The sequence below is a fragment of the Rhinatrema bivittatum genome, chromosome 3 (genome assembly GCF_901001135.1).
Source record: "Rhinatrema bivittatum chromosome 3, aRhiBiv1.1, whole genome shotgun sequence".
NCBI lineage: Eukaryota > Metazoa > Chordata > Amphibia > Gymnophiona > Rhinatrematidae > Rhinatrema > Rhinatrema bivittatum.
Genome location: NC_042617.1, coordinates 197,635,598 through 197,658,770, shown reverse-complemented (window position 1 = coordinate 197,658,770; position 23,173 = coordinate 197,635,598). Strand labels below are relative to the sequence as shown.

Sequence of the window (23,173 nt, the reverse complement as noted above, 5' to 3'; positions counted from 1 at the left end):
CACATGTAGATCATCATCTTTGGATAATGCTTATGTTGATCCAAGCAAATGTATCCCAGCCTGCACAGAATCTATGATATCAAAGCTTAAGTTCTACTTGACATTATAAGAGCACTGAAATATACCCTCAAAGAGAAGATAACTTTCAATTATGAAGTTATTTTCACGAAGATGAACTACTAGAGAATGCCAAAGCAACTATTGGAGTTTCTATAATCCCTTATGATATCTCTAGGAAAACAACCTGCTTGAGCACTGGATTTCTGATATTTTTTATACAGGAGTCAGCGAATCAACTTGCAAAATGTTGTGTAAATGATTATTTTATATGCTGTTTTTGGCAAATCAAAGTAGATTACATTTAATTACTTCTCTATCCCGAGAGGGTTTACAATCTAAGGGCCTGATTCATCAAGGTATTTTCCCACAGACACAGAAAGGGAGAAATGCCTTAGTGAATCAGGTCCTAAGTTTGTACCTGAGGTAATGGAGAGTAAAGTGACTTACCCAAGATCACAAGGAGCAGTAATGAGATTTGAATGCTGGCTTCCCTGGTTTACAGCCCACTGCTTTAACCATTAGGCTACTCCTCCATTCATGTTGAATTAATAGGTGAATATCAAAAGAATTTCATTAGGAGGTATACATCAACAAACTGAATTTTTGAGAGGCTCTACAAAGTGAAGTTGCTTACCCACAAGTGGGTCACGTAAACACACTCAGCTCCAACTGAAAGAGTTCTTCCGGGACTTTCTGGAAGGACATAGAGGCCTTTCACTGTTCATTTATGGCTGTTCTTGTGGCTCCCCTCATGTTTTATATAACAATATGGACTGAATCGGGAAGAACTCCAAATGGAAAATGGGAGATTTTGTGGTTTGTGAACAGCTGTCTTCAGAAAATTTCTATTGAAGGTAAGCAACTTCACTTTCTCTAAAGAAAAACAGGTTCACCAAGCCACACAATGGTATTCCCTATCTGAGAGTTGTCTTCAGAAAAAACAGACCAATAACAGCCATCAACGGGTGGGAAGGATAATACACTTGACTTTTTTTAAGAGGGAAAAAATCCCTAATTATAAAAACTGAGCTTTAAGAGATGGAGTTAAGCTTTGGAATGTACATTCCAAAATTACTATCCTGCTGAAAGGCTATGTCTACACAGTAGTGGAATGTGAATGTGTGGCCTGAATTCCATGTTACAGTCTGCAAAACAAGGAGTCTGAGCTACTCCAGCCCCCAGATGCTCTCCTACAGTCCTTGAATGGCTTGTTTTCTCTGGGTATTTAGGATCTATTGGGTTTGTCTGTTGTGGAAACATGCCATGAGAGTGACATGAATGATAGAAGCCATAAGGCCCAACAGTCTCACCATGAACCATACTGATTTCTGCTAATTCTGAATTACAGTTGCCACAGCTGCCACTGCCATAGACACTGTTGGTGGGGAGATAAGTCATGATGAGCCCTTATAAATTCCAGTTGAGTTGTTGGGCTGAATTTGTATTTGGAGTAGTAGATGATGAGCCCTAGCAACTGCAGTACTTTGAGGGTGTTTTACATGGAATAGTTTGCTCCTATTTGAAATTTGGTCTTGACTAGTCAATCGTCCAAGTAGGGAAGCACATGATTCCCCAAGTTTATGTAAACATGCCACAATGACTACAAGATACTTTGTGAATATCCTCACTGCTGAGGCTAGGCTCACTTCAGATGTCTGTCTGAGTATTACATCATAGTTATATTTATAACTTTAGATAAAGAAAATTACTTGCAGATAGCGAAGTATAATGAATACAAAAATAATACTGTGGTAATAAAAGAAGTTAGGTGAGAAGAAGTGACGATATTGTACTGCTTTAGACATGCAATTTCCACCCCAGAGAATGTCCCTGTATGCAAAACTGATATAGTATTAAGCATAAGTAAAGAAAAAAAAAGAAAACTTTTAAATTAAAAATCCCCAAAACAACAAAAAACACAAAAATCAGCTCATCTATCTATGGTCTCTTACTTTCAGCTTTGGACAGATTTGTTATCCCATCCTCTCTAATGGAGACTGATTCTGGGTTGTTGCAGACAATACCTGTTGTACATGGGATATTTCCATAGGAAGGTTTATCGGGGCCTGAATGATAGTGGGCTCCCTCCCAGCACTGGCTGACTGATAAAAGTCCAGCGAATCAGAAACAGTGTTATATTGTAATATTTTACATCAACATGAGATGGAACTGTAGAAAAACTACTCAAAGCTCTGACATTACTGGGAATATTTTTAAAAAATGGCCCACATAGGGCTTTCTGCAGGGTTCCCTCCACCGCAAACTTTATTCTGAATTTTCAAAGTTGACATGCGCATAATACTGCTTTGGAAATTTACAGGTTCACTGGGCACATAGAAACATAGACATGACGGCAGAAGAAGACCAAATGGCCCATCCAGTCTGCCCCACAGGCTTCCACACTTTTTTTTTCTCTCTCATACTTATGTTACTCTTGGTCTTTAGTAACCTTTTGGTTCTATTTCCCTTCCACCCCCACCATTAATTTAGAGAGCAGTGCTGGAACTGCTTTTAAGTGAAGTATTAATGTAACCTTTTGGTTCTATTTCCCTTCCACCCCCGCCATTAATGTAACCTTTTGGTTCTATTTCCCTTCCACCCCCATCATTAATGTAGAGAGCAGTGCTTGACTGCTTCTAAGTGAAGTATCTAGCTTAATTGGTTAGGGGTTGTAACCGCCACAATAAGCAAGCTACTTCCAAGCTTATTTGTTTACCCAGCTTGTGCAATTCAGTCCTTGTTGGTTGTTATGAATATAAATCCACTTTTCTTCATTTCCCCCTGCCGTTGAAGCAGAGAGCTTCTCTGGATATGTTTTGAAAGTGAAGTATCAAGCTTGATTGATTCGGGTAGTAACCGCCATGGCAAGCAAGCTACACCCATGCTTATTTGTTTACCCAGACCCTGGAATTCAGTCCTTGTTGGTTGTTGTTGGAATATAAAAATCAACTTTTCTTCATTCCCCCTACCGTTGAAGAAGAGAGCAACACTGGATATGCATTGAAAGTGATGCATCAGGCACCATAACAAGCAAGCTAATCCCTGCATTTTTTGTGAATGCAAATCCTTTTTTTCACATTTCCTCTTGCCGTTGAAGCATAGAGCACTGTTGGAGTCGCACTTACCATGTGTATGTCTATTGAATAAGGGTATTATCTCCAGGTAGTAGCAGTCTTTCCTGCAAGCCTCCCTTTCTTCCTTCACATCCTCTAGACTTTATGGATCCACAGTGTTTATCCCACGTCCCTTTGAAGTCCTTCACAGTTTTAGTCTTCACCACTTCCTCTGGAAAGGCGTTCCAGGTATCCATCACCCTCTCCATGAAGAAATACTTCCTGACATTGGTTCTGAGTCTTCCTCCTTGGAGCTTCAAATCATGACCCCTGGTTTATTTATTTATTTATTTATTTAAAAGTTTTTAATATACCGCACATGGGATCACTTACGTGTCCGTCTAAGCGGTTTACAAATTTACATACACAATAAAACAGAGTTTACATACTTAGTATAACCAAAATTTACATACATAGTAGAGCAAAGTAATACCTAATAATAGCGGAAACAAAGGAGTATGAGAGAGTTCAGGGTGTTGATTTAGGTGCAGGTACTGTAATTGTATGCATTGTTAAATAAGAAGGTTTTAATCATCTTTTTGAAATCATTTCGATTGGGTGTCATCCGGATATGGTCTGGTATGGAGTTCCACAGGGATGGGCCAAAGACAGAAGGCTCTTTTTCTTGTTAGTGCTAGGCTGGTAGATCTAACTGATGGTATTTCTAATAGGCATTTGTCTGTTGATCGGAGTTGTCTTGTTGGTTTGTATATGTGCAGCATAGAGCAGATCCATACAGAGCTGGCCAAAAGTCCCTGGGGGTCCAGCGGGGGTCCAGGAGCGATCTCCTACGCTCCTGACATCATTTTGCCGTACAAAATGATTCGAGTGCAGGAGGTCGCTCCCGGACCCCCGCTGGACTTTTGGCAAGTCTTGTGGGAGTCAGGAGGCCCCCCCAAGCTGGCCAAAAGTCCCTGGGGGTCCAGCGGGGGTCCGGGAGCGATCTACTACGCTCCTGACGTCGTTTTGCCGTACAAAATGATTCGAGTGCAGGAGGTCGCTCCCGGACCCCCGCTGGACTTTTGGCAAGTCTTGTGGGGGCCAGGAGGCCCCCCCAAGCTGTCCAAAAGTCCCTGGAGGTCCAGCGGGGGTCCGGGAGCGATCTTCTACGCTCCTGACGTCGGGGGACAAAAAACAAAATGGCGCCGGCGCCATTTCTACAACGCACCGGAGGCCCAAGAGTAAAAGATCACACCGGGACCCCCCCTCTGGACCCCAGGTAATTTAAGGCATTTTGGGGGGGTTCGGGAGGGTGGGGGATTTATTTTAAAGGGTCGGGGTGGGTTTTAGGGATGTTTTAGTGTGCCGGTTTTCCCGCCCTCCCCCGATTTACGATTTTCACGATATTTAAAAAAACAAAACCGCGACGATCCGATTCCCTCCCCCCCCAGCCGAAATCGATCGTTAAGATGATCGATCACACGATTCACATCTCTATTACCTTATCTAAGACCAAGAAGGAAATGGTCTCCATGTGCAGAGACCCAGTGCGGAGACAGATAGGTTTAGTGGAATAGGTGACTTTGCCAGGTAATGGCTCGCCATGAATTGATGACAATAGCAGTGGTGTAGGTGTCCGAATGGTGTGGATTCGTAGGTGCTCCACGAGTTGTTTGAGTATAAAGTTCCCATCAGCACCGGAGTCCACCAGGGCTAAAGTGTGGAATTCAAGGGTATCCGAGTTAATGGAGACTGGAAGTGTCAATGGAGGAGATGGAGAGGTGAGACCTAGGAGGAGTCCTCCAGCAGATCCTAGGTCTGAGAGTTTCCTGGACAGATAGGACAAGAGGGCACAGTGTGCCCTGGCTGACCGCAGTACATACAGAGGCCTAATCTTTGCCGGTGATATCTCTCTTTAGCAGATAGGTGACTGCAGCCCAGTTGCATGGGTTTTTCTTCCTCGATACTGGGTGTGGGAGTAGTCTGGGTGACCGCTGTTGGACAAGAGCGTGGGACCCCCCGAGGACATCTACTTGGGCCACTTAGTCTCCTGGGATCGCTCACGCAGGCAAGGGTCAACGCAAGCAGGGAGGTCGATGAGAGAGTCCAGAGTCTCACGTGCAGCTAATTCGTCTTTGATGCGTGAATTGAGACCTTCCAGGAATATAACACGTAGGCAACCCAGATCCCAATGTAATTCCGAGGACAGAGTTTTAAACTCAATCACATACTCAGTCAAAGTTCTGGTACCTTGTTGTAGATGCAGGAGTGCAGATCCAGCGACAGTCTTGCGAGCAGAGTCGTCAAATACCGAATGAAATAGAGCAAGGAAACCTGTCAAATCATTGAGAATTGGATCCATTCCCTCGCAAAGGGGTGATGCCCAGGCCAGGGCTTTCCCGTCCAAAAGAGACAAGATGTACGTAGTTTTGGACACTACAAACGGAAAGTATGAGGTTGCAGCAAAAAGTGCATACAGCATTAATTCAGAAAGCCACTTCATAACAGGGGATCACCTGTAAAACGAGTAGGTGCTGGTAAGGGCACAGAGAACCATACAGGCAGTGCATGTGAAGTGGAAGTGGGCTTGACAGGTGTTGAGGCAGAGTCCAGCCGAGCGCTTAACTGATTGATGGCATTAGCCAAAGTCTCTAATACCTTTTGTTGCTCTGAGATCCGTTGAGCCAGGCCAGGGATGGCCTGGATGGCTGAGATCTTAGCTGGGTCCATGGAGTTAGCAATCTATTATGACTTGTAAGACTGTGAACCCTGGGTTGAGGTGAGAGGTGTCTCCACCCACAGGGAGGAGCCCTGTGAGCCTCACCGTCGGTAGGCACGGTCTCAGTGGAATCAGACACAGCTGTGGAATAGAGTCTTTATTAAGAGAGAAGAAAGGCACAGCCCGCAGAGCATGAGGTACAGTATAGGTAAAGTTCTGAGCAGAGGGATATACCCAAGGGTGATACCTCCGATGTGAAGATCAAGTAGTGGCCCGCGGAGTGGGGTACGCCGGAGAGGTGTCTCAGTAGTGATAATGAGATAGTAGTTCGAGGTGCAGGAACTCCGATGAGGATCCTGAAGTGGTGGTGTGTTAATGACCTGCAGCACAGGGTATACCGGAGTGGTTTCTACTGGAATAATGCGGTAGTGGCCCGAGGCATAAGGTACACCAAAGAGGATCCCACAATGAGGCTTGGTATAATTGAAGTCTGTAGAAGGAAGGTACTCACAGGAGGTGGTTCCAGAAGAGGTCCCGGGGAGTGGGACAGATAGAAGTCTAAGGCAGGTAGGCCCTCCGAGGAGCGGATAGCCAGAGATGAGGAAGGGCCTCCGAGGAGTGGGTACCCAGAGCGTCTCACGCCAAGTGTAGAGTCTGGAACCGGAGCAGAATTCAGCAAAGAGGGAACTCCTTGCTAACTCGTCAATCCGAAGGGCCAGCCAGCTTAAGTACAACAGATGGATGACGTTATCCGGAGGGAACGCCCCCGAGGTTCCCGCCAAGACGTGTACAAAGGTGGCCCGTGCGCGCGCGACTAGGTAATTCCTGAAACAAGATGGCGGTTGGCAGTGACCATGCCGTCCCGGGGACGCCAAGCTGGTCGGCGGTGGTTGGTAGAAACCGCCATTCTTCCAAGAGATGACAAGGCAGTAAAGAAAGAGGTGAGCAAAAGTGGTCGCAGCCGTCTGCGACCGGGCATAACAAGTGTGCACAGATAGTGTGCTCTATTTTGAGGTTAAATAATCAGTGCTTTGGAAACACTATAGCGGTCTGCTGCTGGAAGGAGGTGCGAGAGATCTGCTCCCTGAGAGCAAGCCAGAAAATCAGTAAACCCTGCAAATAAAATTGTTTTCTTCTAAATATGTATCCTAAGAGAACTGCCATGATGAATGGAAATTCAGGCAGTATTGCAGCAGCTTTCATGGTGTCGCACAGAGTCCAAAGAATCAAATAGGATTCTCCATCGCCACAGCCAATTCTGCTGGCTAAAAGCCTGAAACCTCCCTTACCATCATCATGAGGTAAGATGAAATTTTAACTTAGCAGTTTTTAAAGATTTAAATCGATAAAAATCAATATGCAATCACTGGAACATGTAGCAGAGATATTTTAAAAGGTGCCAACATCCTCAAAAGTGTCTTCAGGGTTCTATCCATGGACCTGAGTGAAAAGAAATGCATGCTTACCATCCCTCTACAGAAGTACTCCCATATGGGATAACAAGGAATTCCCCCCGGGCCTACAAAAAGGGCATTTATTTATTTATTTTATTTTATTTTATTTTATATACCGACATTCATTGGAGTACATCACATCGGTTCACATTATAACAAGTGTGATAGCATGACAGGGGTGTCATACTATTTGTACATTGAAACCTTAAACCATAATGGGTCAACATAGAACAAGAGTAACAAAATAAATTAAGCATAGGAAGTTGAGGGAGTTGGAAGTTGAACTGGGCTAGGGGGCTTTTTCAAAAATAAACTAAGATACAATATATACAAAGTGGCATCAGATAGTAATAGTAGTAGATAGTGTGGAGTGTAAACGATATATATATCTTGTTTTACCCGATGGCACAAGTTGGGCATTCATGTGATGGGGCAGCTTCTTGACCACAATGAAATTATTGGCCTCCCTATGTTGCAGGCAAGATACAACTTACCTCACTCTGATATATTTATGTACTCACATAAATCTGAAATATTTATGTACTCACATAAATCTAAAATAATGTTTTAGATGTACTCACATCTAAAACATTATTTGACTCGAACTAGGATTGGAAAATCGCTATTTGAGGGATTATGTGGTGTGGAGGGGAAAGTTATGAAAGTGATTTCCAAGATATACTTGTACCTCTTGGGAGATATGAGAACAAACCCCAATATCTGCACTATTGGTGGAAAACGGGTATAAAGCTACTCTTCCGATGGTATATGACCCCATACAAACTGCATGCGATATACCCAACTATTTCTAGTTATTGTTGGAGGAATTGTCAACAAGAGGGAACATTTATACATTTGTGGTGGGAATGCCCGGGTATCAGTGATCTTTGGAACTCTGTATTTAAAACACTATCGGATATATTGGGAGTGACAGTAACAAAAGAGGTTAAATGTTGTCTACTTACCTTCCCTTATCCGGACACCAGCAAGGCACATCGCACGCTCATAACACAGGTGGCCTTAGCTACAAGAATGACTATAGCAGCCGCATGGAAACAAGTGGCACTGCCACAGCATCAGGACGTTTGGAAAAGAATGTCTAATGTTTATTATTTAAGCAAGTTGACTGCTATTCAGCAAGACCGATTAGGCATTTTTCAGAAGGTGTGGAAATCTTATGAACAATGGATACATGGAAATACTGTTCATTAGTTTCAGACTTTTATGTACTAGGTTTGCTGCAATTTGGAGAGATTATAGAGAATCGGAACATTTATTCATATGGATATGGAATGGTATGACCAGATGGGGGTGGGGAGGGAGGGTGGGAATCTTATGTATAATATGCTTGATGTTGGCGATAGGACACATTTCTGTTTAACAAGTTTTAAGTTTTGGGGGTTTTTTTGTTTGTTGCAAGATGTGTTGATGTATAATTGATATTTAAAACAATAAAACTTTCAATTTAAAAAAAAAAAGCATGCTGAACTTCAGTGCACAATCTCTTTAGTCACACACTAAAAAAAAGAGAATTAACTGCTGATGCACTAAGCTAATGATATGCTAACACACTGAGAGCTGCTAACCTGAAATCAACACAGAAAGAAAATTTAGCGCACATAGAAATGCACAGAAATCCTGAGTAGAGGACCCCCTCTCCCACAAACTCTAGGTTCCGCCCTATGGTCTCACATTAACCCCTTCAGATTAGGTTAATTTTTTTGGGGGGGTGGGGGGGAGGCTTGGGTTTATCTTGGACCATTGTCAGCTTAAGTATGTGGAAAGATATATTTACAGCTAGGCCTATTATATTTTTTTTCTTGCTAAAGTTTTTCTTTTTTGGTCCCCCTCTTATTGTGGAAGTTACATTAAGAATGTAAAAATGTTTTTTCCTTCTTACTTTTTAGACATGTCTTGTTCTCATACTTATGTTTTCTTTGCATTGAATCATTGTATGATATTTTGAATGCTGTTAGATAGTACTTTGAAAAAAATTAAAAAGAGACTTACACTAGTTCCAAAAACCTTTATTGAGCTTCTTACCAGGAGCTACATTTCTGGCAGTAAGCTTACACATCTCTGTGTATTGGGGAGTTACAGTTAATGCCGACATTAACATGGGATTTGCATGGAAGCGTGCTAAGTTGTGCACAGTTTTATTCACGTTTATGAGCACATTTCTTTTGTGTGCTAAACTCCTTGTTAAATCAGGAGTAAAGTTGTGCATGCACAGAGATAACATTTTAGCAAATAGTAGACTGATTTTATTAAGTAATTGCCATTTTGTGTCATGCATGTATTAAAAAAAAAAAAGTCAGGGCCTGTGGTTGCCTGCCTTGGAAGACTATCATTGGTGGCAGAGGATGGCATAAGCTACCCTCCTCTCCAATCCCCAATTCACTCTCCCTGCCCCACCCATATTCTCTCACTCACTGGCTCCTATGACAGTGAAACAGGAGCAGGAGGGCAGCCTTGTACACCTTCCCCCATCCCCTTCCGGGGCCTAAATGGAATGCTTTCAATGCGTGACATGCAGGCCCCAGCAGGGGAAAAGGCAGGCTGTGCCAGAGGGGCTACAAGGCTGTCCTTCTCCTTCTCCTCCTCCTCCTGTTTTGCTGTCATAAATGGCCGAGGATCAAATATATTCACCTTTTTTGCTCTCACTGGAGCATTTTTATCCTGTAACACTCTTATGCCTGTAACACGCCTATGCCTTCCCAGTTACTCAATCATACTATGGACTGCTTCTCTAACCAAATTATGGTCTATACACCATCGAATACTGTAAATAGTTTCTCAGTTACACAGTTTATCTTGTTATTGTAAGTTACTGTACATTTTGTTCCTGTTCTATGTAAGGGCATTCCCAACTAGTTATAAGTTACATGTAAACCGATACGATGTGCAAACGGTTGTCGGTATATAAAATTCTCTAAATAAATAAATAAATAAATACATTTTCCTCACTAGTGTATATGTATATATAAAAATAGAGCAAGTATACCTATTTAAAGCAAGAAACCCAATTTCTTGAGATTCATTATAGTACTGACTGAGCGCATACAGGGGTAGATTTTAAAAAGGTGCACGCACATGTTCACCCGATTTTATAACCTGCGCACGCAAGTTATAAAATCAGGGGTCGGTGCGCGCAAGGTGGTACACAGTTGTGCACCTTGCGTGTGCCGAGCCGTGCTGCCTTCCCCTGTTCCCTTCCCCCTAACCTTTCCACCCCCTAGCCCTACTCTAACCCCCCCCCCCCCCCCCCCTGAAATTTTTATTTTACCTTTTGCATCTGCCTCCGGGCAGGCGCAAGTTGCACGCACCGGCAGGCTGCCGGCACGCGCTCCTTCAACACAGCAGCAATAGCCGCCGTGTCGGAGGCCTCTGGCCCCGCCCCTGGACTGCCCCACCCCGCCCCCAGACCGCCTCTTTAGAAAAGCCCCAGGACTTACATGCGTCCCTGGCTTTACGTGTGTCGCCGGGCCTTTTTAAAATCCGGCCCATAATATATATATATATATATATATAATAAACATATATGTATTCACACACATATAGACACACACACATGTGAATTCTGCTTTATGTTTCAAATTGCCTTTGTTTCATTTCCAGTTAAGTAAAACTTTAATCTTACTTAATTAATGTGTGTGCTTTCCCGACTCCTGTGGAGGCCTGGGCATTCTTGTGGGTGAGGGTCCAAGGAAACCAAGAGATTACCCTAGGCTGAAAGAGTGCGCACAGCAGCATTGTCTCTTTCCAGTTGATCACAAACCCACAAATCACTGAGATTCTAATTTATAGTGTTGCCCAGTGGGTTTCTTGGGTGCCAGGTTTTCCCTCCCTTGGCACCAGTTTTACGGTAGAACCTGAGGGGGTTACTACAATCAGTTCTCAATCCAAGTTCTAACTAATTTGAGGAAATTTGTAAGACTGCAATATGGAACTCAAACCACACAAGCACATCACATTATTATCTGGTTATCACCTCCCATCAGGAAGCTAAATTTGGACTGTTCATCCTTAAGAACATAAGAAATTGCCATACTGGGTCAGACCAAGGGTCTATCAAGCCCAGCATCCTGTTTCCAACAGAGGTCAATCCAGGCCATAAGAACCTGGCAAGTACCCAAACACTAAGAAGATCCCATGCTACTGATGCAATTAATAGCAGAGGCCATTCCCTAAGTCAACTTAATTAATAGCAGTTAATGGACTTCTCCTCAAAGAACTTATCCAAACCTTTTAAAAATCCAGCTACAGTAACTGCACTAACCACATCCTCCAGCAACAAATTCCAGAGTTTAATTGTATGCTGAGTGAAAAAGAATTTTCTCTGATCAGTTTTAAATGTGTTACTTCTAACTTCAAGGAGTGCCCCCTAGTCTTTCTATTATCCGAAAGAGTAAATAACCATTTCACATTTACCCGTTCTAGACCTCTCATGATTTTAAAGACCTCTATCATATCCCCCCTCTGTCGTCTCTTCTCCAAGCTGAACAGCCATAACCTCTTTGCCTTTGCTCATAGGGGAGCGGCTCCATCCCTTTATCATTTTGGTCGCCCTTCTCTGTACCTTCTCCAGTGCAACTATATCTTTTTTGAGATGCGGCAACCAGAAATGTACACAGTATTCAAGGTCGTGTCCTTCTACTCCACCAGTCAAGAACACATGGAATGTAGCAAAGCCCCATTATATTGGGTGGGTGGATTGTAAACTTGCTCTTAAGATAGCTGTTCCAAAATTAGTATCCTGTCTCACGAGAACATCCAAACTATAGTGCTTGGCAAATGGACTTTGAGTTGCCAAGTTGCCATTTTATCCATATCGATCAAATTTACTACAGGTATTTCCTCCCACGATGAAGACTGTGCTCTAGTCGAATGTGTCCTGATGTCCTCTGGCAATTGCAGCTCCTGTAGTAAATATGCAGAGACTATGGCTTTCTTAATCCATCTTGAGATGGTTGCCTTTGAGGCGGCTCCCCTTTATGTGTGCCACTTAATAACACAATCTACCAGAATTTCAAAATTCACTTGCCATCTTTAAATATTCTCTTACACATTTCCTGATGTCTAAGAACTTTAAAGTTTGCAGGCCCCTGCAATCCTTCTCATTAAAAGATGCATTGTTTTAATGTTTTTATTATTTTATGTCTGTATTACTGTACTCAGCATCTATCTTGTTATTGAGACTGAGGAATATAAAACATGCCAAATAAATAAATAAATAAATAAAATATTACTAGGAGCCAATTTAAATTGAACACTGAAGCTACATTACGTAATAGGTTTCAGCATTACATAATCCTTACTCAAAATTTAAATAGGGAGATTTGCAAGACAGACTGCAACTTCAAAATGCATTTTGCTGAAGTAATTGACAACAAAAACACAGTTTTCAATCTCATATCCTTCCAAGTTGCTAATTCCAATGGCTTATAAAAGGGCTTGCTAACGCACTTACTACAAAATTCAAATTCCATAACAGTTCAGACCACAACTTAAGATTAAGGCATTTAACTCCTTGTCAAAATGTGCGACACCTCCTTGTGAAACAATATAGATGTCCCATTAAACTTTCCCCTTAATACAAAAATAATTGCTTCAACCTGTACCTTTAAAGAATTCAAGGCCAAGACCTGTAGAGACTCTTCTGTAAGAATGTCCATATATCTCCTATTTGTAACACCATGGCAAACAGTTAATCTGTTTACAATATATTGCAATAAATCGCCATACCCTCACATAGATTCTCTGCGTGGAATTCTCTTTAACGCTTAACCTTGTTCTAATTACTGATGGTTTGTATCCCTTCTTGGCTCATCTCACCTTACATAATACGTAAGAACATAAGATATGCCTGTTATGCCCGTCTGTCACAGATGGCTGTGACCACTAATGCTCACCTCTTTCTTTACTGACTTAACACCCTTGGGGAAAGTGGCAACCTCCACCAGCTACCGCCGACCTGCCTGGCATACCCGGGACAGCGTGGGCGCTGCTGACTACCATCTCGACTCCAGGATCACTTAGGCGCGTGCACGGGCCAGTCTTAAGCACATCATGGCGGGAACCTCAAGGGCGTCCCCTCCGGATGGCGCCTTCACTCCACGATACTTAAGCTGGCTCGTCCTGCCTACTGTTGAGTTAGCAACGAGTTTCCTCTTTGCTGAATCTGCTCTGCTCACTAAGGATTTCCTGTTCCAGTTCCTGCACTTTTGGCGAGAGACACTCTGGTTACCTGCTCCTCGAGGGTCCTTCCTCGTCTCTGGCTATCCGCTCCTTGGAGGGCCTTCCTGCCTGTCCTCTTCCTCAGGACATCTATTGGAACTATCTCACTGTGAGTACCCTTATGCTACAGACCACTACTGTACCATCTTTGTTGTGGAATCCTCTCCGGTGTACATAAGAACATAAGAAATTGCCATGCTGGGTCAGACCAAGGGTACATCAAGCCCAGCATCCTGTTTCCAACAGAGGCCAAATCAGGCCACAAGAACCTGGCAATTACCCAAACACTAAGAAGATCCCATGCTACTGATGCAATTTATAGCAGAGGCTATTCCCAAAGTAAAATTGATTAATAGCAGTTAATGGACTTCTCCTCCAAGAACTTATCCAAATCTTTTTTGAACCCAGCTACACTAACTGCACTAACCACATCCTCTGGCAACAAATTCCAGGGCTTTATTGTGCGTTGAGTGGAAAAGAATTTTCTCCGATTAGTCTTAAATTTGCTACTTGCTAACTTCATGGAATGCTCCCTAGTCCTTCTATTATTCGAAAGTGTAAATAACCGATTCACATCTACTCATTCAAGACCTCTCATGATCTTAAAGACCTTCCCGCGCTGTGGGCCACTACGTACCCTTTCAGGTTGAAGACCTCTTCAGTGTTCCCCATGCTGTGGACCTCTACTGTACCATCTCTAGCGGGAGACCCTCACCGGTGTACCCCATGCCTCGGGCCAGTACTGTATCATCTCTGAGTGAGGAACCCTTTTGGTGTACCCTGCACTGCAGGCCACTACCGCATCATCGCTATAGAGAAACCTCATCGGTATACCCTGTTCTGGGGACCATTACCGGATCTCCACTTCTGAGGTATTTCCTCTGGGTATACCCCTTTGCACAGACTTTAATACTTTCTCCTGCACTCCCCGCTTCATGGGCAGTGTCTTTCTACCTCTCTAATAAAAATTCTATTCCACAGCTGTGTCTGACGTCCGCTGAGACCGTGCCTCCTGACGGTGAGGCTCACAGGGCTCCTCCCTGTGGGTGGTACCATCTCTCATCTCGGCCCAGGGCCCACATACCTACAAATCCTAACAGATTCCTAACAGATTGCTAAATCCTTGGACCCGGCACAGGTCTCAGTGATTCAGGTCATCCCTGGCCTGGCCCAGCGAATTTAAGAGCAGCAAAAGGTTTTAGAGACTTTGGCTAACGCCATAAATCAATTGAGTAGTCGGCTGGATTCTGCCTCGACGCCTGCCAAGCCAGGTTCTGCTTCACATGTGTCACCGTTTCGGCCTCCAGTGCCTTTACCAGCACCTCCATGCTTTGCAGGTGACCCCTTGTTGTGTAGGGGCTTTTTGAATCAGTGCAGCATGCACTTTTCTTTACAGCCTGCATACTTCCCTGATGTAGTATCCAAAACTACGTACATCTTGTCCCTCCTGGACAGAAAAGCCCTGGCCTGGGTGTCACCCCTTTGGGAGCGAATGGATCCAGTTCTCAATGACTTGCCAGGCTTCCTCGCCCTATTTTGCTCTGTATTTGACAACCCCGGTAACAAGACCATCGCCGGATCTACTCTCCCCAATCTGCAACAAGGTGCCAGATCGTTGATAGAGTATGTCATTGAGTTTAGGACTCTCTCCTCAGAATTACACTGGGATCTGGGCTGCCTGTGTGCCATATTCCTAGAGGGTTTAAGCTCACGCATCAAAGACGAATTAGCAGCGCAAGAACTTCCTGAGGCCTTGAACTCCCTTATTGACCTTGCCAGTTGCATTGATCGTAGTCTGTGTGAGCGATCGCACGAGGCTAGAGGATCCAAGAGGATGTCATCGGGTGTGCCACGCGTTCGTCCAGCACCTACTACCCAGACTGCTCCTGCACCCAGCACTGATGAGGTGGAACCCATGCAAATGGGTCACAGTCATCTATCTGCCAAGGAGAAACGTCATCGGCAAAGATCAGGTCTTTGCATGTATTGTGGCCAGCCAGGACATGTGGTGCCCTCCTATCTACTCTGTCCGGGAAACTCCCAGGCCTAGAATCTGCCGGAGGACTCCTCCTAGGCCTGACCGTGCCATCTCCTCCGCTAACACTACCTGTTTCTATAATCTCGGATGCCCTAGAGTTCCACACACAAGTGCTGGTGGACTACGGGGCCGGTGGGAACTTTATACTCAGACAACTCGTGGAACACCTACGAATCCTCACCGTTCGGACACCTATGCCATTGCTACCATCTTCAATTCACGGCGAACCATTACCAGGTGAGGTTACCTGCTCCATGACTCCTATCCGACTTCGCACTGGGTCACTGCACATGGAGACCATTTCCTTCTTGGTTCTAGATAAGGCTATACATCCTGTGGTGCTTGGACTGCCATGGTTACAACTGCACATACCACAATTCGATTGGAGTACTTTGCAACTGTCTCAATGGGGCAACTCCTGCTATGGTAAATACTTGGAGGTGGTGTCTCCTATGCCTTGCCTGACCACTACTACATCCCTTCCGGGTCTTCCTCCACAGTACTCCTCTTTTAGAGACGTCTTCTCCAAGAAAGCCACGGACACTCTACCGCCTCACCGCTCATTTGATTGTGCTATAAACTTATTACCCAACACTGAGCCTCCCAGAGGAAGGGTGTACCCACTTTCTCTGACTGAAACCAGGGCCATGTCCGAATATATACAAGAGAATTTGGAAAAAGGCTTCATTTGGCCTTCTAAGTCTCCCCGCTGGAGCCAGGTTCTTTTTTGTGGGAAAAAAGGACAGCTCTCTCCTGCCGTGCATAGATTACCGCGGCCTAAATGAGATCACCCTGAAGGATCGCTACCCATTGCCATTGATCTCTGAACTTTTTGATAAGCTCCAAGGGGCCAAGATATTCACCAAATTGGACCTCAGAGGAGCATATAACTTGGTCAGGATACGCGGGGGCAAAGAATGGAAAACTGCATTTAATACCCGCAACGGCCATTTTGAATATTTAGTAATGCCGTTTGGCCTCTGCAATGCCCCGACAGTATTTCAGAATATGATGAACGAAATCTTCAGAGATATGCTCTTCAGCTGTGTAGTGGTATATCTGGACGATATTCTGGTTTTTTCACAAGACCTTCAGAGTCATCACTTGGATGTTGCCAATGTCTTACTACGCTTGAGGGATAACCAGTTATACACCAAACTGGAGAAATGCTCCTTTCACCAGAAATCTGTTCCCTTTTTGGGCTAGGTGGTCTCCAGCCAGGGTTTTCAGATGGATCCACAGAAAACCAAGAGTATATGGGATTGGCCACAACCCACAGGCCTTAAAGAACTTTGAAGATTCCTGGGTTTTTACTAACTACTTTAGGTCGTGCATCCACCATTATTCAACACTGACCGCCCCACTTACAGCTATGACTCCCAGTGGTCTCCTGAAGCCATGACCACCTTCCAAGAACTAAAAAAGGCATTCCTACGACAGCCGTGCTTACGTCAGACCTTCAAAGACCTTTCATCATCGAAGTAGACGCTTTGGACGTCGGTGTTGGTGCAGTCCTCATCCAGCATTCAGCCAATCACACCTTGCACCCATGTTCATTTTTCTCACGACACATCTCGCCTGCTGAGAGGAATTACGAGATTGGGGACAAGGAACCGCTGGCGATTACATTGGCCTTCGAGGAGTGGTGTCCCTGGCTCAAGGAAGCACAGCACCAAATCACGGTTTACACTGACCACAAGAATCGGGTTGAAGACCTCTTTGGTGTACCCCATGCTGTGGACCTCTACTGTACCATCTCTAGTGGGAGATCCTCACCGGTGTACCGTGCCTCGGGCCACTACCGTATCATCTCTGAGTGAGGAATCCCTTCGGTGTAACCTGCGCTGCAGGTCACTACCGCATCATCGCTACGGAGAAACCTCATCAGTGTACCCCGCTCTGCGGACCACTACCGAATCTCCACTTCTGAGGTATTCCCTCTGGGTATTGTTTATAGTCCCAAGGGCAGCTGTCTCAGAGACTATTTAGTTCCCTACCTGCCTTACCAGCAGGGCAGGGACTTTACTAGTTATTACCTTACAAGAAGTTCTTAATTTACTATCTGAGGCTCGTGGCACTCAGAGGTTTCGCTGTGCAGGCTGATTTGTTATAGAAAAACACTCACAGTTTTTATATTTCTCAATAATACTCTTTATTATAGTAAGCAAAGGAAAGCCAGAAGAAGAATACAGGAAAGATACAGGTTTCCTGGGAGTGACTTGTAGTGTCTTAACAGTGACGCATCAAAGCCTTCTCAGTTTTCAAGTTACACATTACATTCTTATATACAGATTTTGCTAACAGTGTACGTTTTTTATTTTGGGATGACTTCCTTATTTGGACTAAACCTTTTACCTAAACTAATGATGTAAAAGTACTGTTATCTTGGTACGCCAGGCCAGAGCTGGCTCCACACAAACTGCTTGCGTCTCTCATGCAAAGCCTGTTAAAAACAAAAACACATTCCTTTCTCTTGTGCAAAACTGTTCCACTAATTTCATTATTTAGTTATTTAATCCAGGTTATCTTCAGTATACCCCTTTGCACAGACTTTAATACTTTCTCCTGCACTCCCCGCTTTATGGGCAGTGTCTTTCTACCTCTCTAATAAATACTCTATTCCACAGCTGTGTCTGACATCCGCTGAGACCGCACCTCCCGACGGTGAGGCTCACAGGGCTCCTCCCTGTGAGCGGTACCATCTCTCATCTCGGCCCAGGGCCCACATACCTACAAATCCTAACAGATTCATAACAATGCCATATTGGGTCAGACTAAAGGTCCATCAAGCCCAGTATCCTGTTTCTAACAGTGGCCAATCCAAGTCACAAGTACCTGGCAAGTATCCAAACATTAGACAGATCACAAGCTGCTATTGCTTAATTGCCATTATAGCAGTTTATGGATTTATCCTCTAGGAACTTATCCAAACCTTTTTAAAACTCCTCTCAATAGGTTTCCCATAAGCAAGAACGAAGATGGGTTTCCCATTACTACTGATCCCTGGTGAAGGAGACTCCCCCCCCCCCCCCCCCCCCAAGCCTTGAAAATGCAATGGCCAATCCACTATCAGCATTCTTAGATCAGCATACATGGTCTTCACAGCCTGTCTAGTGCCAGTAGGATCTCATATACCTATTCCTTTTCAAGCTTCTTTATTACATGGCCTATTAACAGCCAAGGTGGGGGAAAATGCATAAAGCAATGTTTCCCTTGGTCACTCCTTTATCAGCACATTCATAATCCTTTCATTGGCTTAAGAACCTTCTTGCCTTTGAGTTTTGATAGGTTGCTATTAGAACCATCTATGATTCACTCCATTTTTGTATTTTCTGCTTGTGTGTCCAGTGACCTAGCACCTGGGCCTTCGTATTTCGGCTCAGAAAATCTGCTTGCCCATTCTTCTGACCTACAATGTGTAATGCTGAAAGCTGTAGCAGATTTTTCTCCAAATAGCAGCTATGCTCTTCTGAAAGTCTTTTGCTCTGGGTATCCTCTTGTTTATTTATGCATGCTACTGCTGTTGCATAGTTGTATAGTACACTTACTGTTCCTCTACTAATCATTGACTACAAATGGAGTAATGATAGTTTTATGACTCTTAACTCTGATTTTTGTACCCCGTACTCTGTCATTTTTCTCAACCTTGAGCAAAACAGTCCTGACAAAAGGCACCCCAGTCACTTAAAATCGGCATCTGTTGTCTTAATATCCAATCTAGGTACTCTAATGATATTCCCCTCTGCAACATTCAGGGAGTTTGTCCACTAACAAAACCTTACCAGTATTTTCAGGTGAATTTTTTTAAATTATGCATACAACTATTGAATTCTATCATAGTAATTTACATAAGAACATAAAATATGCCATAGTGGGTCAGACCAAGGTTCCATCAAGCCTAGGATCCTATCTGCAAGTCACAAGAACATGGCAAGTACCCATGCTACTAATGCCAGCAACAAGCAGTGGCTATTCCCTATTGATTAATAGCAGTTTATGGATTTCTCCTAATGCGGACAAAAACCTACTTTCAAATTGATGGCAAATGTTATCACAATTTTTGAGCGTAAAGCTCAGCAATAAACATATAAATGCTTTTTGAGCAACAGGCCGCTAGCATTAAACAGTTTTCTTTGTGACTCCAACCAAAGACAAAAACATGCAAACGTAATTATGAATTTAAAAGGAACGTGAAATACAATTGCTGACCCCAATATTTTTAAATGCAAATTCAGTATTATAGTCTATTTTAATTTATTGCTCTGAAAGGTCTAGCAAATTCAGATACATATGAAATCCAGAAATGGTCTGTAAGTGCTAATCCTTTTTTTTTGGTTGTTTTTATATATAACTTTTGGAATTTCAAAGTATAATGATTAACATCCTTGTTCTTGCTTTTGAAATGGAGCAGGACATAACAGTATTAGCTTTATTAATTTATTTAGTGTTGCCAGTATAGCAATTGTCTTCGCTGGTGATATACTTGGGGAAAAAAAAACCACGAACGTAAAAAACATTTGTTCTAGGTTTTCTGGCACCTTCTGTAAAATCTAATATTTAATCTATCCTCAGGAAGTCTCTGTAGTTTTGATTCATCTTGACTCAAGACTAGTCTTTCAAGTATCTCAATTATTTCTGTTTGCAAGGCATTTGCAGAGATGCAATTTGGAGCAAGAACCAGCTGCCTAATGCCTGAGTCGTAGAGATCTTCTAGTTTCTAACACACTAATGATCTTGAAGAACTAACTAATTCATTAAACTAGATAAAATGATAGGCAGCTGTGGATTCAAGCTGTGCAAGCTATTCTCCATCAAAAAACTGCAGATTTCAGCTTAATAGAGCTCTTTCCTCTCTATTAGTGCAGATGCTATTCGCACATTTAGTTGATGGGGAAAAAAAAAGTGAAGCATAATTCCTTACATGCAACGTCTCCTTCCACAAGGATAGATGATTTCCTGCTCAGTGGTGAGAATTTGGCAGCAACATGTGTCTTTTAAAACAGATGTTACTTTACCTGTGGAGAAGGTCTATTTTGAAAATAGTTCAATCTCCAGTTCTGCATAGAATGAAATGACTATGGATACCTTTTGTTTCCCTCTCAGAACTGAATTTCAGTTGGCAGAATTTTTCATACCTAAATTTCAACTTAGTGAAACAGACAGATTAATTCTGAGCAATAGGAGGTCTCAATCTTTTTTTTTTTCTTTAAAGGCAGAAAGAGTGTTTAGGATTCTTAAGGATCTGAGAGAGAAAAAAACCCCAGAGACAGGAATGCTGGCAATAATCACTTTGTTCCAGAACTTGGAGAATTAAACAGCAGAGTCCTTGTTTTTAACCATATACAGCTGTGCAGAGCCTGTAAGTACTCCAGAGTTCTCAAGTTGACAGCAATCCAGACACAACGGAGTGAACTGCTCTCTCTGGGAATGTCTCTGACAAGGAAGGAGAAATTAAGACTTACCTGATAATTTCCTTTCCTTTACTTCTGCTACACCAGTCAAAACGTTGACCCTGGGATGTGCAAATTGGGCTACCTCTGAGTGAGATCTGATTGACTAAATGTTATAAATTATAAAAAGAAAAGAAAAAGATTAATAAAAGGGGGAAATGGTTTGAGGAGATTTTTCTTTCCTCCGATGATTTTTAAGACTAGATTTTTTTAGTTAAAGTGCTTCTCAAAGAAAATATAGATATTACATGTTTGTGTGTTTTTTTGTTGATATTAGATCAAAACTTTAGATTTGTTATTACATTTTTGTGTTTGCTAGTTGCTATAATTTAAATTTAGCTTTGACAGTAGAACATTGGCTGTATCTGGTTCCATGCATGACATAACATACAGGTGATGTCATAAAAAAAAAAAACATTCTGTTTCCAACTGCTGGATGAAGTGACTAAACCTACATGTTCATGACTAGTGTAGCAGAAGTAAAGAAAAGGAAATTAACAGGTAAGTCTTAATTTCTCCTTATCAATTGTTACGGGAGCGCTGGAGGTGGTCCCATTTCTGAAGAGGTTGTGTACCCTTGGGCCACGACGTAACCACAGAGGAGCTCTGGGGAAGCACCGAGGCAGGCGAGGAGTGCCCAAGCATGGGCGAACAGGCTAAAGATACTGGACCCTGGCCTCTGCTGAACCTGAACGCATCAAAGAGATCCAGCAATGCAGTGTTGGTCTCAGGAGTAGCCCTCTGGCCACTCGATAGCCCTTTCGGACCTGCCGTACGAAACAGCAGATGTGTCTGGATGGACAGAGGCTGAGGGCTGGAACAAATAGACTCAGACGAAGACTCAGGATACTTGACGGACTCAGGTTGCTTGGAGGTTCAGACAAGGTTCAGGATTAAGGATTTTACTGAATAAGTACTAGGGATGTGCAGAGGGATGCCATACGTTGCATTTGGGATTCAGATTCGTCGGGGAGCAGATATGTTGCATTTGGCCATATGGCATCCCGATGCGTTAATACGGTGATTTCTTTTTGTGTCCCAGCTAAAATTAAAATTAACTACAACCCCCCACCCTCCTGACCCCCCCCCCAAGACTTACCAAAACTCCCTGGTGGTCCAGTGGGGGGTCCGGGAGCCATCCCCTGCACTCTCACACCCTCGGTGCCGGTTTCATCATGGCGCCAATAGCCTTTAACCTACTATGTCACAGGGGCTATCGGTGCCATTGATCAGCCCCTGTCACATGGCCATCGGCGCCATCTTGTGCTCCTACCATGTGACAGGGGCTGACCAATGGCACCGGTAGCCCCTGTGACATAGTATGGGCAAAGGCTATTGGAGCCATTTTGATTACTGGCAGCCGATGGCCCGAGGGCAGGAGATCACTCCGGGACCCCCGTTGGACCCCCAGGGACTTTTGGCCAGCTTGGGGGGGCCTCCTGACCCCCACAAGACTTGCCAAAAGTCCAGCGGGGGTCCAGGAGTGACCTCCTGCACTCCGGCAGTCAGATGCCTGTAATCAAAATGGCGCCGATAGCCTTTGCCCATACTATGTCACAGGGGCTGCAAGGAAACTCTGGCGGCAGCCGCTGGGCCGCGAAGAGGAGCTTCAAGGCGGCCTCCCGGCTGCAAGAAGAGGAGCTGAAGATGTCGGCGGCTCCTGCCGCAAGCAAGGACGATGGCGTTAGTGGCCCCCTGGCCGCAAAGGACAGGCAGCGGCTCCATCTGCGCAAAAAGGACATCAGCAGCCTCCAGGCCGCACAGAAGAGGAAGCGGCGGCGGCTCCCCAGGCCGCTTGATGGACAGGCAGCGGCAGCGGGCCGGCCGCAGACCACAGCGGCTCCCAGCCACGAAGCAGGGAGGAGCAGGAACATCTGCGGCCTCCTGGCAGCAAGGACAGTGGCCTCCGGGCCGCTGAAGAAGCTGAAAAAGAAGGTGAGAGGCTGCCCACGGCTGCAGCCGCAGGTAGAATCATAACACCAATCCTGGCTGAGCCCCTTTTTTATTACAACAGGAAAATAAAAAGGGAGAAGTGTCATGACACCAACATCTTTTCAACAATGTGAAAGCCAAGACCTTTTCTCAGGGCTTGTTCAACCTCCATCTGAAGCTTTCTGACTTCCGAATATGAGAGGGTGGAATTAACTTTCAAAAAAGTACTC

At 44.0% G+C, this 23,173-nt stretch overlaps 1 protein-coding gene across 3 annotated transcripts in view; it reads left to right on the top strand.

Annotated features, from left to right (window-relative positions):
- The window catches only part of LOC115088721 (neurofilament heavy polypeptide-like), a 67,536-nt gene that overhangs the window by 237 nt on the left and 44,126 nt on the right, over window positions 1-23,173 (top strand). The window contains exon 1 of one of the 3 annotated variants that reach the window (XM_029596962.1): window positions 20,395-20,527. The exons of 1 other annotated variant lie outside the window; for it this stretch is intronic. In XM_029596962.1, the coding sequence (XP_029452822.1) occupies window positions 20,510-20,527 (18 nt within the window). In that variant the 5' untranslated portion in view covers window positions 20,395-20,509. Of the gene's footprint in view, window positions 1-20,394; window positions 20,528-21,435; window positions 21,513-23,173 lie in introns of those variants that run through there. One more of the 3 variants, XM_029596965.1, reaches the window with a different exon arrangement.